Genomic DNA, 17,752 nt, shown 5'->3' with positions numbered 1-17,752 from the left:
TATTTTGCTCCTTTGCACCCCATTATTTCTATTTCTACTTTGCACTTTCTTCCACTGCAAATCTACCATTCCAGTGTTTTACTTGCTATATTGTATTTACTTCGCCACCATGGCCTTTTTTGCCTTTACCTCCCTTATCTCACCTCATTTGCTCACTTTGTATATAGACTTATTTTTCTACTATATTGACTCTGTTTGTTTTACTCCATGTGTAACTCTGTGTTGTATGTGTCAAACTGCTTGCTTTATCTTGGCCAGGTTGCAATTGTAAAAGAGAACTTGTTCTCAACTTGCCTACCTGGTTAAATAAAGGTGAAATAAAATTTCAGTTGAACTGTAATGATAATAATCCTTGGCAATGATTTCCCCGACACTGATGCCGGCTTTATGCACTATAGCGTTTAGATAAGGAATTGGAATTGTTAGATTTAGCCAACACATTACAAAACCGGCACTTTACGACAAAAAAAAAATATGAACTGTTAACACATGATACACCGACCGAATACACAACTTGAAACCATTGGTTGAAGCCAAGCCAGTACCATATTTTAAGTGTGTTTTCCTCTGATTCTCCAGTATGGTGGTGGTGGCTATCCTCCTCAGGGCCAGTATGGTGTACCTCCAGGACCTTACCCCTCTCCCACCACTCCAACTGGACAGGTAACCATCAGAAAACTGCTACTGTTGCTACTTAAATCAATCAAGTTTTCAGTTTACTTCACTCTTCCTCTATTGCAGTTTATGAATCATTGACTAAATGATTCCCCAGTGCCAGGCGTTTGTGTAAATGACATTCTGTTTCCGGACAGAAGTGCGCCAGGAATCAAACGAATGAATTAAGATGTTATTGATGACTGGCATTTGAATAATGTTCTATTTCTACCCTGACGAGCGTCCCTAATTATCTCTCACTGTCAGGTACAACCCTACACTGTTGATTGGTCAATGCGTCATGCTGCCTTGTTGACAAAATGACTGAGTGGCACAGATTACTGTTAGGTTTGAGAAGGGGCACAGATTACTGTTCGGTTTGAGAAGGGGCACAGATTACTGTTCGGTTTGAGAAGGGGCACAGATTACTGTTCGGTTTGAGAAGGGGCACAGATTACTGTTCGGTTTGAGAAGGGGCACAGATTACTGTTTGGTTTGAGAAAGACGCTCCTCCCTCCCCGCTTTCGACCGATGATGTAACGGGCCTTTACCCGGTGCCTCGCGGCTCAGCATAATGTAATCCTCCCACTAAGAATATATCTGGAGCTGAAGTCTGTTGCAGTTAGAACGTTTTGCTCTGCAGTTCTCCTTTCATATTGAGATATTCTCAGTTTGAAGTTTTTGGAATCTCTGTAGTTTATTACCTTTCCTTCACAAGTTTCTTTTCCCCCATCTCTTATTTGTCCCTACTTTCCCAGCCTCCATCCCTGCCCGTGATGGATGACCAGTCCTCCAGCTACCCCTCTCAGCCCCAACCCCCTCCTCCTGCTGCCCCTCAACCACCCCCCCAGAGCCCCACAAGCTCTGAGCAGCCCCCACCCCCCCCTCCCCCAGCCATCCCTCCCCCTCCCAACTCCCAGTACCCCCTTCCTCCAGGGCAAAACTCCTACAACCCCAACAACCCCATGCCCTACCCCAACAACGACCCCAATCAGATGAGAGGTTACAACCACAACCAAGGCAGGCCCAGCTATGGGCAGAGCTACCAGACTCAGAACTCATACCAGCAGCAGCAGAATAACAACCAACACCAGCAACAAGGACAGGGTCAGTATGGACCAGGAGCTGGGAGAGGAGAGGCCAACAAAAACAAGAACCATCAACAACAGCCACAGCAGCTCTGGCACCGCATGAAACGTAAGTGTGTGAGGGTATTGAGTTGTGTGTGTGTGTGTGTGTGTGTGTGTGTGTGATCAGATATCTCAAGCATGTTTTTTTCTGTCAGCTTATCTTGGTGTTTGTTTCCTATCACTTGGTGTTATTGTCTTTGTTTCAATGCCTTCTTTGTCTTCCACAGAGGCACCTGGAGCAGGTGCGATGAAGTTCAACATTCCCAAGCGACCCTACGTCATGACCAATCAGAGTTTCCCTCCTGGGGAACAACCCACCGGATTGGCTGCTACTCCTTCCTCCCCAGCTGCTGCTCCTGCTGCACCTGGCGGTGCCCAGACACGGTGAGGAGACAGCTACTAATGACACCAATATATCTGTCTGTTCTATCCTTAATACCTACTGGGGAAGAATGAAGTATCTCTACTCATGATCAGAAGATGACAGGGGTTTCAAATCTGCATCCAATAGATTTCAGAAGTACCATGTCCCGCTTTCTCAAACTAATAATTAGTCACTTCAAATTGACCTAATACTCACAAACCAGTTTCCTTTCCCCCTGATTTATTGTTGCGATGCTGATTATAAAAATGATTCCCTCAGGCCCCAGGACTGGCCCCAGGCGATGAAGGAGTATGTTCAGCGCTGCTTCACAGCCTGTGAGAATGAGGAGGACAAGGACCGCACCGAAAAGGGGCTGAAGGAGGTCCTACAGAAAAGACTACAGGATGGGTCTGCCTACACCATCGACTGGGACCGCGAGCCTCTGCCTGAGTGAGTGGAGCAGTTGTTCTTGGAACTTAGCCTGATATTTCACTGTCTTGGAACTCAGCCTGATGTTTCACTGTCTTGGAACTTAGCCTGATGTTTCACTGTCTTGGAACCTAGCCTGATGTTTCACTGTCTTGGAACTTAGCCTGATGTTTCACTGTCTTGGAACCTAGCCTGATGTTTCACTGTCTTGGAACCTAGCCTGATGTTTCACCGTCTTGGAACTTAGCCTGATGTTTCACCGTCTTGGAACTTAGCCTGATGTTTCACCGACTTGGAACTTAGCCTGATGTTTCACCGTCTTGGAACTTAGCCTGATGTTTCACCGTCTTGGAACTTAGCCTGATGTTTCACCGTCTTGGAACTTAGCCTGATGTTTCACCGTCTTGGAACTTAGCCTGATGTTTCACCGTCTTGGAACTTAGCCTGATGTTTCACCGTCTTGGAACTTAGCCTGATGTTTCACCGTCTTGGAACTTAGCCTGATGTTTCTCCGTCTTGGAACTTAGCCTGATGTTTCTCCGTCTTGGAAGTTAGCCTGATGTTTCTCCGTCTTGGAAGTTAGCCTGATGTTTCACCGTCTTGGAACTTAGCCTGATGTTTCACCGTCTTGGAACTTAGCCTGATGTTTCACCGTCTTGGAACTTAGCCTGATGTTTCACCGTCTTGGAACTTAGCCTGATGTTTCACCGTCTTGGAACTTAGCCTGATGTTTCACCGTCTTGGAACTTAGCCTGATGTTTCACCGTCTTGGAACTTAGCCTGATGTTTCACCGTCCGCCGAACTTAGCCTGATGTTTCACCGTCCGCCGAATTTAGCTTGATGTTTCACCGTCCGCCGAACTTAGCCTGATGTTTCACCGTCCGCCGAACTTAGCCTGATGTTCTATTTTTTATGTATTTTATTTTAGCATTTTCCAATTAAGAACATTCTAAACAAAAGTGAAAAGATATTAGACAACAATAGGACAAAGATAGGACAAAGTGACAGTAACAGACGAGCGTAACAAAAAATGTTAAATAATTATATATACAAACATACTATAAATAAGTCATAATAACGAGTAAAATAAATAATAATAATGAGATATTGGATCATATGGTAAGCTACATATTATACATTATGTGTGAAACATTATATAGAGATTCAATGTGATGTGGGGGAGATTCACCATATAGTCAAAAGGTTGCCAAATTCTGTAAAATGTCTAACTTATTCCTCAAGCAGTAAGTGATTTTCTCCAGTGGGATACAACTATTAACTTATGATAGCCACATTGCAACTGGCAGGGAGGAATCCGATTTCCATTTCAAGGCAATACATTTCTTGGCAATCACTAGCAATATTTCTGCTAGCTTTATAGTATGGCTTTGCCTAAGATTGGTGTTAGTAAAGTTACCCAGGAGACAGACCTCCGGGTTTAAAGGGAATGCAACCCCGTGAATTGAGGATATGTATCGCATACCCCCTGCCAGAAACCGTGTCGTTTTGAACACTGCCAAGTAGAATGGAGGAATGTTCCTTCATCTGAGCCACATCTAAAACATGGGGAGGAAATATCAGGGTTGAACTTGTGCAGTCTAGATGGGGTGATATAGAGCTGATGGAGGAAATTAAACTGGATCCGTCTGTATCTGGAGTTCAATGTGGATGTAACACCATCCCTGCATAGGTCACTCCATAGACCCTCATCAAGATCAATACCCAGATCTTTTTCGCATCTAAGTTGGGGTTTATCTAGCTCAGGCAGTGTTAGTCCTGACATAAGAGCATCGTAAACACAGGAAATGGTCTTGAACAGTGGTTGGTCTACGTGGCAGAGTTGTTCAATAGGTGACATCTTAGGTAGGTTCCATTGTCCCTTGAGAGTCACCCTAATAAAGTCTCGTAGTTGTAGGTAGCTAAAGAAGTCCCTGTTAGGCAAGTGGTATTTCTGTTACAATAGATCAAAAGACATAACTCCCTCATAAATGTTCCAGAAGAGTGATACCATGGTCTAAAGTTACTATTCTGGAAAAACATGGGGATCAATCTATTGTTCCATAAAGTGGTTTTAGGGGAAAGGAATCCCCCCTCGTCTGAACAGCTCATGCAGTTTGCACCATGCCAGGACAGAATGTATGATTAAAGGGTTGTCTGATGGTTTTTATAGATTTTCTGTCCCATTTGTAAAACAATTCTGCCCCAGTGTCATCATTTACCTCAAGCTTTTCAATGTTCAACCATGAGGGAGAGGGACCATTGTCAAACCTCTGAGCCAGAAACCTAGACTGTGCAGCCCAGTAGTACATTCTAAAATTGGAGTTTTAAGCCCCCTTGACCGTAATCAAGGGTCAGTTTATCCAGGCCAACCCTAGGAGTTTTGCCGTGCCAGATAAACCATCTGGTCAGCTTGTCGAGAGAGGAAAAGAATGCTGCGGGAACAGGGATAGGGAGAGATTGAAACAAATATAGAAATCTGGGCAGGACATTCATTTTAATTATTGATTCTACCCAGTAGAGTGAGAGGCAAGTCCATCCAATTACAAAGGTCACCCTCCACCTTTTGCAACAAACTGGCCAGATTGAGTTTATAGAGGTTGTTCAGATTACCATCCACCATTATGCCCAAATATATGAAGCCCATAGGCGACCATCTAAGAGGAAACTTGTGCTTGATAGTATGATGGTCAAAGACAGACAACGGTAAGATTTCTCTTTCATCGAAATTGACCTTATATCCAGAGAAAGAACTATAACACTGTAGTAGGACCTGCAAGTGAGAGAGGGAGTGTTCTGAGTTCGCTAGAAATAAGATAAGGTCGTCCGCAAAGAGTGATAACTTATGGGTCTGGGGGCCCACCTCAAAGCCATGTATGTCAGGGCCTGTTCTAATAGCCTCAGCCAACGGTTCGATGGTGAGGGCAAAGAGGTGGGGGCTAATTGGGCAACCTTGTCTGTTCCCCCTATAGAGAGGGAAAGAGGAGGAAATAATCCCATTGGTAGCAATCCTAGCTTTAGGAGATTTGTAGAGTGATTTTATCAAATTTACAGACACGGTACCTAAACCAAACTTTTCCAAGACGCGAAAGAGGTATGGCCATTCAACCCTATCAACGGCCTTTTCAGCGTCGAGGGAGACTGCGACACTAGGTATTTTGTTTTTGTTAGCAAGGTGAATTATATCAAAGAACCTTCTGACATTATTGGAAGACAATCTATTAATTATGAAGCCAGTCTGATCTGGGTTGACCAACAGGGGAAGACATGACTCCAGTCTCTTAGATAGCATCTTGGTGACCAGTTTAAAATCTGTGTTAAGGAGAGAGGTTGGTCTATAGGAGGCGCACTTTAGCGGGTTTTTCCCTTTTTTGTGGATTACAGTAATCACTGCTTGAGAGAAAGACTCTTGAAAGCAGTTGTCTTCCCCGGCTTTTTAAGTATCTCCATAAGGTAGGGTACCAAAAGCTCCCTAAATTCTTTATAGAACTCTGGAGGGAAGCCAATCCTCCCCAGGAGATTTATTAGAAGGTAAGGATTTAATGGCCTCCAACAATTGAGACGTGTTCTGAGAAGTGTTCACTCAGGCGCTGTCTGTCTTCCCCTGACAGGCATGGGAGGTTGAGAGAGGAGAGAAAGGAGTCGATCTCTGATAGATCGCTTGATTGGGAAGTGTAGAGGTCTTCATAGTATTTCTTAAAAGTATTATTAATTTCAGTAGGGTCGAAAGATATCTCATTAGTAAGAGCATTAATTGTCCTCTTACTTTCCTCTGCTTTCAGTTGCCATGCCAATACTTTGAGCTTTCTCTCCAAGCTCGTAATAACGCTGTTTTGATTTAGTGATGGCCTTCTCAGCTTGATATGTGTTCAGAATATTTTATTTCAGTTTTTTATTTACCAAAAGCCTGTATAGATCTTTAGTCGGGCCTCTTTGGTAGGTTTTCTCTAACTCGGCGATTTCAGATTCAAGGGCACTCAGTTCCGCACCGTGTTTTCTCTTCAGCCCTTTAGTATAGGAAATGATCTGTCCCCTCAGATAGGCTTTCAATGTGTCCCAAAGAATGAAACTGTCAGGGGCGGAGGGTTTGTTTGTCAAAGTAAAAATATTGATCTGCTCTTTGAATGCACCAAATTCAGGTTGCTTTAGGAGTGTAGAATTTAGTCTCCATCTATATGCTCCATTTACCTTGGTAGGAATGGAGATTGATAATACCAGAGGAGAATGGTCACTAAGCAATCTGGGGAGATACTCAATATCTAACACTCTATGAAACAGTTGGATCGATAGTAAAAGGTTATCTATGCGTGTGTCTTGTGGGTGTGAATAAAAAGAGTAGTCCCTATCCTGTGGGTGCGACTGTCTTCAGATGTCTAGCAAATTAAGATCTTTCATGAATGACATGGTGAGCTTGCCGGCTTTGGTAAATAGTGAGGGTTTATCAGAGGACCTATAAAGAATTGTATCTAAACAAAAATTTAAATCTCCTCCAACCAGTAGCCATCCTGGTGGTGCTTGTGCGACCTGAAGGAAGACATTCTGTATAAACATATGGTCATCCAAGTTAGGAGCATAAATATTCAATAGGGTCCAAGACTCTGAAAACATATGCCCCTGCACCAAAACAAACCTGCCCGAGGGATCAGAGATGGTGTTGTTGAAGCAGAAGGGGATGTCTACTTATCAAAATTGCAGTTCCTCTTGCTTTGGAGTTAATAGAGGACGCAAAAACTTGTCCTACCCATTCCCTCTTCAGTTTCTTGTGTTCACTGGCTGTAAGATGTGTTTTTTGTAAAAACACAATGTCAGCCTTTAATTTCTTAAGGTATGTATAGACTATTTTCCTTTTAATCGGGCTGTTAAGACCTTTTACGTTGAATGTGACACATTTTAATGGATTAAGCATAGGTTGGGTTTCAAATATGTAACCGATTGGAAATCTCTCATATGGAAATAGTCAGGAAATGTTTCAACTTTGGTTTGAACACAGAAGTGACCTATGTGTCTCTTTAGGAAGGAAACAACAATAAACACAGGGGAAAAAATCCCACCCACCCCGATTGTCAGACTAACACCACAATCCCAACAATCAAACATGAATACACTTGTAGAGATATGTTGCTGCTCGCTTTCCATCTTGCTCTTACTAGTTAAACCTTGGCGTAAACTAAAACCTGCGAGCTCTCTAAGTTGAAAACAAACGTTGTGAAGAGACATTTATGGCTGAATATTTACTGCCCACGGTAAGGGCTGCTTGAGTGTCTTTTCGGGAGAGGAGAAACATAAATGGGAGGTAAAGCAGTGGGCCTATGCCCACTTCTTTGCTTCGCTCAGTGGATATTGACTAAACCAAAATATACTCTCCTGTAAATGTAATAGGACTCACCCCGGGGAAAATACGGTTAGTTGAAAATGTACAAATCAATTATAGCGACCGGATAGCGGGGTAAACGGATCCAAATTCCAAGAAGATATCAGCAGTTCAGTCCGGATAAGAGAAAACAAACTGCATCTTATCCCCCAGAGAGACCGTCCTGGTTCAGACGCGGTTCAGTTCTTTGAGAAAAGTGAACACTTCTCCCGGTGTGTTGAAGAGATGGCTTCAGCCTTTGTACTGAACTTTCATCCGCCCAGGGTGGATGAGGTAGCCGGTGATGTTCTTCTCCTTCAGTGCTTTGGTGGTAGGTCTGAACTGCTTGCGACGTCTGGCGAGATCCGCGCTCATATTCGGGAAAAGGCTGACCCTCTTGTCATCGATGGTGATGTCCCCTTTGGCTCTTGTGAGTTGCAGTATCTTCTCTCTGTCTTGGAAACGGAGGAACCTGACCAGGACGGCCCGTGGGGGCTCATCTGGCCCGGGTTAGGGCGCTGATGTTCTGTGGGCGCGTTCGATTTCCAGCAGCTTGGTGAAGTTGATTATGCCTAGGACATCCGGGATCCATTGAGTGAAGAAACGGACCAAGTCACGGCCCTCGCTGTCCTCTTTCAATCCCACCACACGGATATTACTACGTCTGCTCTGGTTCGCCATCTGGTCTACCTTGTTTTTGAGGTAGGCATTGTCCTTCTGCAGTTGTATCAGAACCTGGTCATGTCGAGCGACGGTATCTTGAACTGTGCTAATGCGCAACTCAGCCTCGGTCATTCTCAAAAGGAGATAATTCATGGAGGATTTCAGGTCGTCAATGGAAGAATGGAGTTCAGCTGATTTCTTGTCCAATTTTCATAAAAAGACCTTTGTTACCATCCTGAATTTCCCAGAGGAGAGTAGCTAGCATGTCGGCAGGCTCGCAACAGTCTGGAACTGTCGTCTGAGTTATGAGGGCTAATGCTAAACTTGCTAGATGTAGCGTTATCGCCCGCCGAACTTAGCCCGATGCTTCGCCGCCCGCCGAACTTAGAAAGCCTGAATCCCCTTTTGGAGACCAAATGCCTAATTTCTGTCTAAGCCCTATCAAGAGGTGCTAGTCATTCTAATCCCTTCTCTCCTGTCTCTCCGTCCAGACTGAAGGCCAAGCAGTCTCGCTGGGAGGCTGTACCCACCCGGAGGACTCTGGAGAGTTCTGTGGGTCGTGGTGGGGGTACAGGTGGGGCTATGCGTGGCAGGGGTGGTGGGGCCAGGCTGGGGCACTACAGGAACGTCTTCTCCCAGAGAAGCCCCTCATCCAGCTCCTCAGGCTCCTCCTCTCGCTCCCCCTCTCCCTCCCACAGCCGACACAGGGACCGCAATGGCCAGAGACACAGGCGCAGGTGAGTGTGTTTTGGGTTAGTCCAGCGATTTGTTATTTTTTTTTAATATATATATATATATATTTTTTTAGAATTATATATATTTTTTTCTTTTTTTTCCCCATGTCATAATTGGCTAGGTGTATTATTTGTCCCAACCTGCTTTGTTATAGGTCAAATATTCCCCTTAATATAGTATAATGATAGCCACTCTAAAAAGAGAAAGTACGCTGTGTAGTTTTGTTGTAATGTCCTGTTCGTTCTCCTCTTCCAGTGACTCTGAGTCCCAGTCGGACAGCAGCATGTCCAGTGACCTCCGAACCCAGCTTCCCCGGCGCAACCAGAAAGGAGGGCGTGGCCGTGGGGGCGACAGGGACCGAGGCAGAGGGGGTGGAGAGAGGGGACGAGGAAGGGGCGGAAGAGGCAACAGAGGACGGAGGTAAACAAGCATATTTTGGCCAAAAGAGAAATTCCAGCCGAAATGTTTTGCATGTCAACAATCAAGTTTTCAAGATATACAACTTTCAAAATACAGAAATATAGCCGGAATTATTCATTCTGCATCATATTATGCCAAACTGCAAAATGCGGACAAAATGCGCCATACCGGCAGTATTTTGAAAGTGGTACATCTTGAAAACTTGATTGCTGACATGCAAAACATTCTGGGACTATATCAACAATGGACTAATGAAACAAATACCAAAAGCTAGTCATTGGCCTTGACCCACCCACAAACTAATATTCACCTTTCCCTGATTCTCATTGTGCTGATCACATTTCGGCTTCTCTTCTCAGAAACATGGATGACGCTAACTCCACCGTCCTGGGCAAGAAGAGGAAAGGTGGGAACGCCGGCCTGGACTTCCACGACCCCCACCGGGAGGCCAAGAAACAAAGCCGAGCGGCACGCTTCCACAACACCAAGATGCGCTCAGAGCCCCTGGTGCTGTCCATCAACAACCTGGAGCTGCCCAAGGAGGACCTGAGCTGGGACGACTGCCCCATCGTGGGCACCTGCCAAGAGATCACCAAGATCTACCTGAGACTCACCTGTGCCCCCGACCCTGCCACCGTGCGTCCCGTATCTGTGAGTATCGCCTGTCACGTGGAATGAGAGGATCCTTATTTGAGGCCTCCCTTCAGATGTAGTGAATCTCGTCTCCTAATCCCCTGTCTCTGGCCAGGTGCTGAGGAAGTCTCTGTTGGCCGTGAAAGCCCACTGGAAGACCCGTCAGGACTACCCCTACGCCTGTGAACAGATGAAATCCATACGACAGGACCTCACGGTCAGTTTACATATCCTTTTTAGTTTTGTCGAACAGGCACTTTGTCTTATCTCGGTATTTGAGTCCTATTGTATGAGGATATGAAAACAGGAGGCGTCTCTTCTCATTTCAGGTCCAAGGAGTTCGTACGGAGTTCACAGTGGAAGTATACGAGTGCCATGCACGCATCGCTCTGGAAAAGGTGAGGGGTCCTTTCCATACATTGTCCCCCTTCGCTACCTCGTATTTGACGTCAGGCGTCGTATTTGAGTTTAAAGTTGCTGTGTCGTACTAATGTGTATTCTTCTCTAAATGTTTGCGTTGTTACCAGGGTGACCACGCAGAGTTCAACCAGTGCCAGATGCAGCTGAAGGCCCTGTATAAGGACAACCCGTCAGAGAACATAGGGGAGTTCACTGCTTACAGACTACTCTACTATATCTTCACTAAAAACTCTGGAGGTAACTTACCACCTGCCTGATATTCCTCATCAATCATTATATTTCTGCATTGCATTTTGGCTCGCATAGAATTGAGCTTAATGTCCTGATTTTCTTGGTTGCGTGTTTGTCCCCCACACACAGACATCACGACTGAGCTGGTGTACCTGACTGCGGCGCTGCGGGCGGATGAGTGTGTGTCCCACGCTCTCTCCCTCCGCGCCGCCTGGGCTCTGGGAAACTTCCACCGGTTTTTCCAACTCTACCGGAGAGCCCCACGCATGGCATCCTACCTCATAGACAAGTTTGTAGAGAGGGAGAGGATGATCGCTCTCAGGGCCTTATTCAAAACGTATGTCAGAGGCCTTTCATCCAAACTCCATGGTTCCGAACAATTCATCATTTTACGTAGTTGTATGTAGGATAGAAATGCTCCAACTTTAAATTGCCTCTCCCCCTCTGTGTTTTCCCAGATTCAGACCAGACTTGCCGGTGGAGTATGTGCAGTCCAGTCTGGGCTTCCTTTGTTTAGACTCTTGCATGGCCTTCCTCACAGGCCTGGGGGTCACCTTCTTCCCCTCTGACCCCAGCAAGATAGACTGCAAAACCAGCTCAGCCTGTCTGGCAGCCTCCTGAGGGGGTGGGGGGTTTACCGGGGAGGGGGGAAAGCACACTAAAGGGAGATACTGAGAGATAGACCGGGTCAGGAATGTACCCTACAGTTCTTCTGCACTACACTTCAGGAGGGAGACTAGTAGTTAGACTGAAACTACAATTTAGTCCTGTAGAAAGAGGGAGATATGCACTAGGATGCACTAAATCACTTAAGGCTGAAATTCAGTGAGGATCCCACCCACAGATGCACTGTACTCACAGATATGGACTGTATAACAAGAGTGGGCGAGATTATCTGCATACATGCTGCACATCAAATACATTTAGAATAGCTTAGCCCCACACATCTCTGATCAGCTCAAGATATTAATTATACCTTCGACTTAGAACATTTTAATGACGAACAGATGATGTTAGGCATTAGTTCAGTTTAAGACCCGAAGATCAAGCGCCAACTCACACAGATCAGGGAAGAGCGTAGCCTCAAGGTCTCCCATCCACTATCGCTCTCAGAAGTGTTAAGCTAACAGTGTTCTGTTATGTTTTTCCTTCCCTCAAGTCAACAGCCTCAAACTCATGCGAAGACGAGCCTTGAGAACCCAAGAGAGAGATGAAAAATAAATGAGCTAGAGTCATCCCTCAAGCCCTCATCCAACAGGCTGCTCATCCACTCCAAAACCAAACCATCAATCAGAGAAGAGGTTTGTCTGTTCAGGTGTTCAGCTCTAGAGACTGTGCTAGCCCTTTGCTGCTTTCAGGAAGCCTTTGTGATCCAGCGTCCAATCCGGGAGAAGAGGAGATGGTGGTTTGTATGTCCTGCCCCCCCCTCCCCCAAGCTGTCTACGATTGGCGATCAGGTGGGGAAAGTTACCCCCACTTCCTGTTCCTGCCTAGCCCTGCACACTTGGCACCCCTGAAAGGTATTGACTGAGAAATCTGAAGGTTATGATTGGCTCCTTGCCCAGGTTGGCCACATCCATCCTTACCCCACAGTTGTCCGCTACCCACAGTCCCCTGCTTCACCCTTCAACAGTCTGTCACCCAGAGTTCACCAAAGTTTAACCACAAAGTTTACATCCCAGTTATATCTGCTCTCTAATATAGTAGATCTCCAAGCCTGGCGTCTAGTCCCTTCTGGTAGGCATTGACTTATAAAGTGTGATGGTGGATACAGTCCCCTAATCTTTACCAAGAATGGCCTCTGCAATCCCTCGGTATGTGTCCAGGAGGCAGGATATCCACCTATAGTCCATCTATCCCCTGAGAGCAGACAAGGAGGCAGTCTCCCACCCCTTAAGAATACCAAATAACCAAGTTGAGGCTCTGGGCGAGCCTGTGGTGTTTCCTGAGTTACCCGATCAACAACACCCTCAGCAGCATGGAATAGCAGTCGTCAAGTACTCCCACCACACAGGAAGAAGTCAGCTCTATCAAGATGGTGGCAAAGTCTCCACCTTCAAATATGGTGGCTGGATCAGTTCCGACATACAACAGATGGAGATGAGATCGCTGTCTGTGCAGATGGCGGCAACGTCTGGGTTTGTATGCTCCACACTCCGTTCAATAAGGCTGAGTATGTATGTACGGCTGGTAAGAAAAAGGACTCTTGGTGTGCTGGAAGGAGGTGGATGACAGCACGGCAAAGATCACCTGGTATTCACTATTGGCTCATTCACAAACACTAACCATTGGTTTGGGTTAAGGTGTATGATAATTGCTTAAATTCCATCCACATGATGATAGTGTGTCTGAAATTGTGATATAAAATGAAGGGTGACAGTATTAACCCTTGGGGAACACCCCTCATTTGCAAGACAATGATGAAGTCAAATTGTGCAGGTGCAGATACCTTTTAAACCTGAATTTGTGTAACTGTCTCAATTGAAAATTGACATTCTGCCACAAAACATTAATTTAGGACATTAATGTTGACGGCTAAAGCATACAGGACTCTGCTTATCAAATGTTTGTCTGTAATCAAATAATCTGCTTATATATTTAAAGCTAAGAAATCACCATGTGATATTTTTAAAACCCCATTGCAGACATTTTGGTTTTCAGTAAATGCAGGTGAGAGAAGGATTGTAGAGTAGTTATTTTGGGGTCCTATCAGCAGTTATACATTAAGCTACATCCCTGCGTATACTCTTGATAAGATCTGATGCGAGGAGATTAGTGTTGAGAGTTAATTGTAAATCAACATAATTGGCAATACATAAATAGAACATGAGTTGGTGATATCAGTTGATCTAATATCAGCGTATATACCCCTTGTTTTCAGGCATGACCTTGAAGAGTATTAAGTTGATTCACATCAAAGCTTGAGGTATTTTAGTGAGTTCAGTGCCATTGCGGAGATACCAAATTTATTTGTCACATGCACTGAATACAACAGGTTCAGACTGAAATGCTTACCTGCGAGCCCTTTCCCAACAATGCAGAGTTAAAAAGTAAGAAAAATGATATAAATAAAAAGGGATTTGGTAACACAATAAAATAACTAACGAGGCTATATACAAGATGGGACTCTACTTTCAGGATGAACAGAAGTCTGTAACAAATGTCCTGTGTGCTCATCTATAGAGTAGATCTGTCAGTATCTAATGTACATTGTTGTGGATTCAGTTGACCTTTTTTCTTCTCAGTAACTGGTCATTTTGATATGTTTTATGTTTACCAGGGCAAGTGTAATTTTGACAGAAACGTATATGGTGAATGAGAAGCTGAAGCGTTTTAGATATGGGTAATAAACAATTAATTCTTTAATTCAATTGATGTGAATATGTAAATTATAATTACAAATCTAAAAAGTTGGATGATTTGGAATACATTGCCTGTTTTTGATATTGCCGTGGATTTAAATGGGGAATTGATAGTAACTGCTTTTTGTAGTGCAAACACTTGCGTGATTTCTACCCTATTTTTGGCCGCTTATTCAATAAGTGTGCAGGACAGAAGGTTTATATTTTGGGCTTTTACAGGGATTGAAAATGGGATATTTGCTGTATAAACCAAATTTTTCTTGCCACATTTCCCTTAGATATGCGCACTTGGTTGACCACTCATTTCTGACTCATTTTTTAACATGCTCATCTTCTGTAAACCCATTTTTCTTTAGATTTTATTTAATGCATTTCTGTGTCTTCTCAAACTTTCTGGCTATCTGTACTCATGAACTCCTTAGAGCAGTGGTATTCAAAGTCAGCATCGCAACCCATGAGGGAACTGCAGTGGGGTCGCCAAAATGCGAGAACATTCATAGGTCATATTGTATGGGACACTATATAGAAACGTTTTTGAGAAAGGTCATTTGAAAAATTAATTTTTATTGAGTAAATGTATTTATTGGTATATTTTCATTTCGATGAGATGAACACGTAATGAATAAGGGTGTCAGTAGGTTTGGAAATTCTACCGGCCAAAAAAATTTGTCCCCAGAAATTCTGGTGGAAAGATTGTGTCCCCGCTGAAAAAGTTTGCATATCACTGCCTTAGAGATAAGTAATGTACTAAAACCACCACACAACATCCTAATGGCAAGAGAAAGGTTGGGTTGAAGGCACTGCACTCCCATCAGCCAAGAAACAAACTGTTACTGTGTGTGTTTGTGTTGCTCAAGGCTCCCGTTTGTCAATTTCTTTGGAAGTAGTTTGTCAGAGTAAACCCAGACCTGTTTCAGATTAACAGTGACTTGGCTGTTTGGCTGGTGTGAGTCAGTGTTTTGATATGGTAACATATCAATATGGTACTGTCATTATGTTATTAATATTCTTAATGATTGGATTGAGAGAGCGTGTGAGGTGTGTGTGTGTGTAATATATATATATATAGTCCTATGACTGCAGGATCAGTTTCAATATGAATGTCTGGATGAGTGATCAGTCTTCTCAGCAACTTGTCTACCCATTTATAGATCCCTTTGTTTCATTTGACTGGCACTATTTTGTCTATGTGCTCTTGTTTCGGTCACTTCGGTCATTAATTTCAGAAGTTGTACTCATGACTCAACTTGTCCCTTCTCTCCTCATCTTCCTATCCTCTGTCCCTCTTTGCTTTTCCCCACTCCCTTCATCAGTCCTTTTCTCTTATTTTTCTTCTTGCAGTACTGCATTACAGGAGCAAAAGGAATGTGAAAAGAGAGCACCTCCTCCCAGCCTCCAGAAGCAAGCTGGAGAGAGGGAAAAGTGTGAGAAATGCAAGACTTGATACTGCCAACTCAAGTTCAAGCCATTTTGTCAATATGACCTGAAATGTTGCGTTGTCTTATACATGGGAGGCTGACTTCAATTGTTTTAATCAAGGCCTTTTGAATGTATTTTATTTGACTATTCTTAACTTGAATCAAGAAAACATTCAATGTCAGATTTTTTTCCACTCTATAGTTGAGGTTTGCCAAAAAATCTATGTCTATAGTTAGGAAGGCGTATACCTTTAAACCATCATGTGTTAATGTATACTGTTTGTCCAGAAACATTTGCATGCGTTCTTGTTTTTCATAACCAGGGTGTTCCCTAGAAATTGCTTTGTCATTATGTCAACTTCTCGAGTACAGATCAATATTTGGTAAGGCAACCTTTGTTTGTCAGTGGATTTTTGGCGTCTCTGTAACCTTGATGTATTTTGTCAGCTGCCTCATGTGGTCTACCTGTAAATTAATTTGCCCGCATTTGGTATTTGTCGTAATACAATGGGAGTTATTTTAACTTGGAAACACATTCATAAGTATCTCTAGCATGTAAACTACTTTTTGGGATTTGAAATGGATCTGGACATACAGCATACAATTTTCATTATATCAAGGAAAGTACTCTATTCCATTCTAGATAAATTTTTTTCTTATCTCCTTATATTTGGCCACATTCCTGTCAGTTTTGAGTAGTCCGGTAGTAGTTGGCTCCCATATCAGAATGTTGCTCTGTCTTGCTCTGTACCTTTCCTAAACAGGATGCTTTTCTGTCTTGTCTCTGTTGATTTCAGACACCTCTTCAACAGTGAAGTCTCCTGGTCTGATGTGTTTAACATTACAGAACCTCTCATATCTCACATTAATGCTTTAGTTCAATAAGTTTAACTGTACATTTCCTTTTAACTAACTATGCTTCTCCTTTTTAAAATGTGCTGCTCCTTCTCTTACTCAACTGTTCCTTCTGACACCTGTGGGTTTGTTTTTTCCTCTCTTGAACTTCTTGAAGCCCATCAATGTGTAACTCCTGCCTCCATATGTCCTATTAGACTGCACTTGAACAATTCCCTTTTCTTACTTCAGCCTGATGCATCGGTTCATTTTTCATTCTTTAGTGGATTTGTTCTGTTGCTCCTTTTCTCTCCTCACTCTCCTTACCTGCATGTGTCCCCTCCCTCTTCCCTTCTATCAGAATATCTCCTTTCTCCACCCTCTTCATGTTGAGTATCTGTTTGCTCGTGACCATTGTTGCTGAGTAACTATCCATTCTCGGTAGTAAGTATTGCTTCTACGCTGCTCAGGTGGTTTCTGTTGCAGCTAGCTGAAACTAAAGGATATACTTGCAAAATATCCCTCCTCCCCAGTCTCAACCCTCCCTGGATTGTATTTGAAATGAAATACTCCTGTTTTGTAAATACGTATTTTGTTCTTGAAGAACCTAATAAAATAAGTTTAGAAATAAGTATTGTTTGTCTTGAGTTATAGAAATGACACGTTGCACTATTACTTAATGTAAAAATTGCTGCTCAAGATTGATATTGTATCAAACCCAGAAGACTACTCAAACTGAACATTGTTAAAGGCATTTAATTTATTTAAAAAAAATCTGAACTAAGAGACAGCAATGGACAATCAATCATATTACAGGGACAGTTCAGTGAGTTGATTGACATCAAAGTCCTGAAATTCTGGCTTTCATGTCACTGATCAACATGATTGCACTGTTTCTAGGGATTGGCACTGAACTTAAATTCAAGGAACAATATTAAATGTCAAAAGAAGGGCCGGAGTAAAGAATAGCTCACAGTATGACCAGAGAGCAGTTGGAAAAGGCATGCAAAATAAGAGGAAATTGAGTAGGCTGATAGCTATAGGGTAAAGAAGCTACAAGCCACAGAATAGCAATAGAAATCCTCAGAATGTCTTCTACAGAACTACAGAT

The 17,752-nt window shown here is 43.5% G+C and overlaps 1 protein-coding gene across 3 annotated transcripts in view; it reads left to right on the top strand.

Annotated features, from left to right (window-relative positions):
- The window catches only part of LOC106577165 (leukocyte receptor cluster member 8 homolog), a 32,232-nt gene extending 16,484 nt beyond the window's left edge, over positions 1-15,748 (top strand). For all 3 annotated transcript variants that reach the window (XM_045699709.2, XM_014154980.3, XM_082960652.1), the window contains 12 exons: positions 580-663; positions 1,413-1,851; positions 2,012-2,168; positions 2,428-2,598; positions 9,080-9,325; positions 9,579-9,743; positions 10,103-10,394; positions 10,492-10,593; positions 10,706-10,774; positions 10,904-11,033; positions 11,157-11,364; positions 11,486-15,748. In XM_045699709.2, coding sequence (XP_045555665.1) covers positions 580-663; positions 1,413-1,851; positions 2,012-2,168; positions 2,428-2,598; positions 9,080-9,325; positions 9,579-9,743; positions 10,103-10,394; positions 10,492-10,593; positions 10,706-10,774; positions 10,904-11,033; positions 11,157-11,364; positions 11,486-11,648 — 2,226 coding nt within the window. In that variant the 3' untranslated portion in view covers positions 11,649-15,748. The remainder of the gene's footprint in view (positions 1-579; positions 664-1,412; positions 1,852-2,011; positions 2,169-2,427; positions 2,599-9,079; positions 9,326-9,578; positions 9,744-10,102; positions 10,395-10,491; positions 10,594-10,705; positions 10,775-10,903; positions 11,034-11,156; positions 11,365-11,485) is intronic.
- The last annotated feature ends 2,004 nt before the right edge of the window (positions 15,749-17,752 follow it).

This window comes from Salmo salar, chromosome 02, assembly GCF_965601325.2.
Source record: "Salmo salar chromosome 02, fSalSal1, whole genome shotgun sequence".
NCBI lineage: Eukaryota > Metazoa > Chordata > Actinopteri > Salmoniformes > Salmonidae > Salmo > Salmo salar.
The sequence above is the reverse complement of the archived record's forward strand: the minus strand, read 5'-3'. Positions and strand labels throughout refer to the sequence as shown.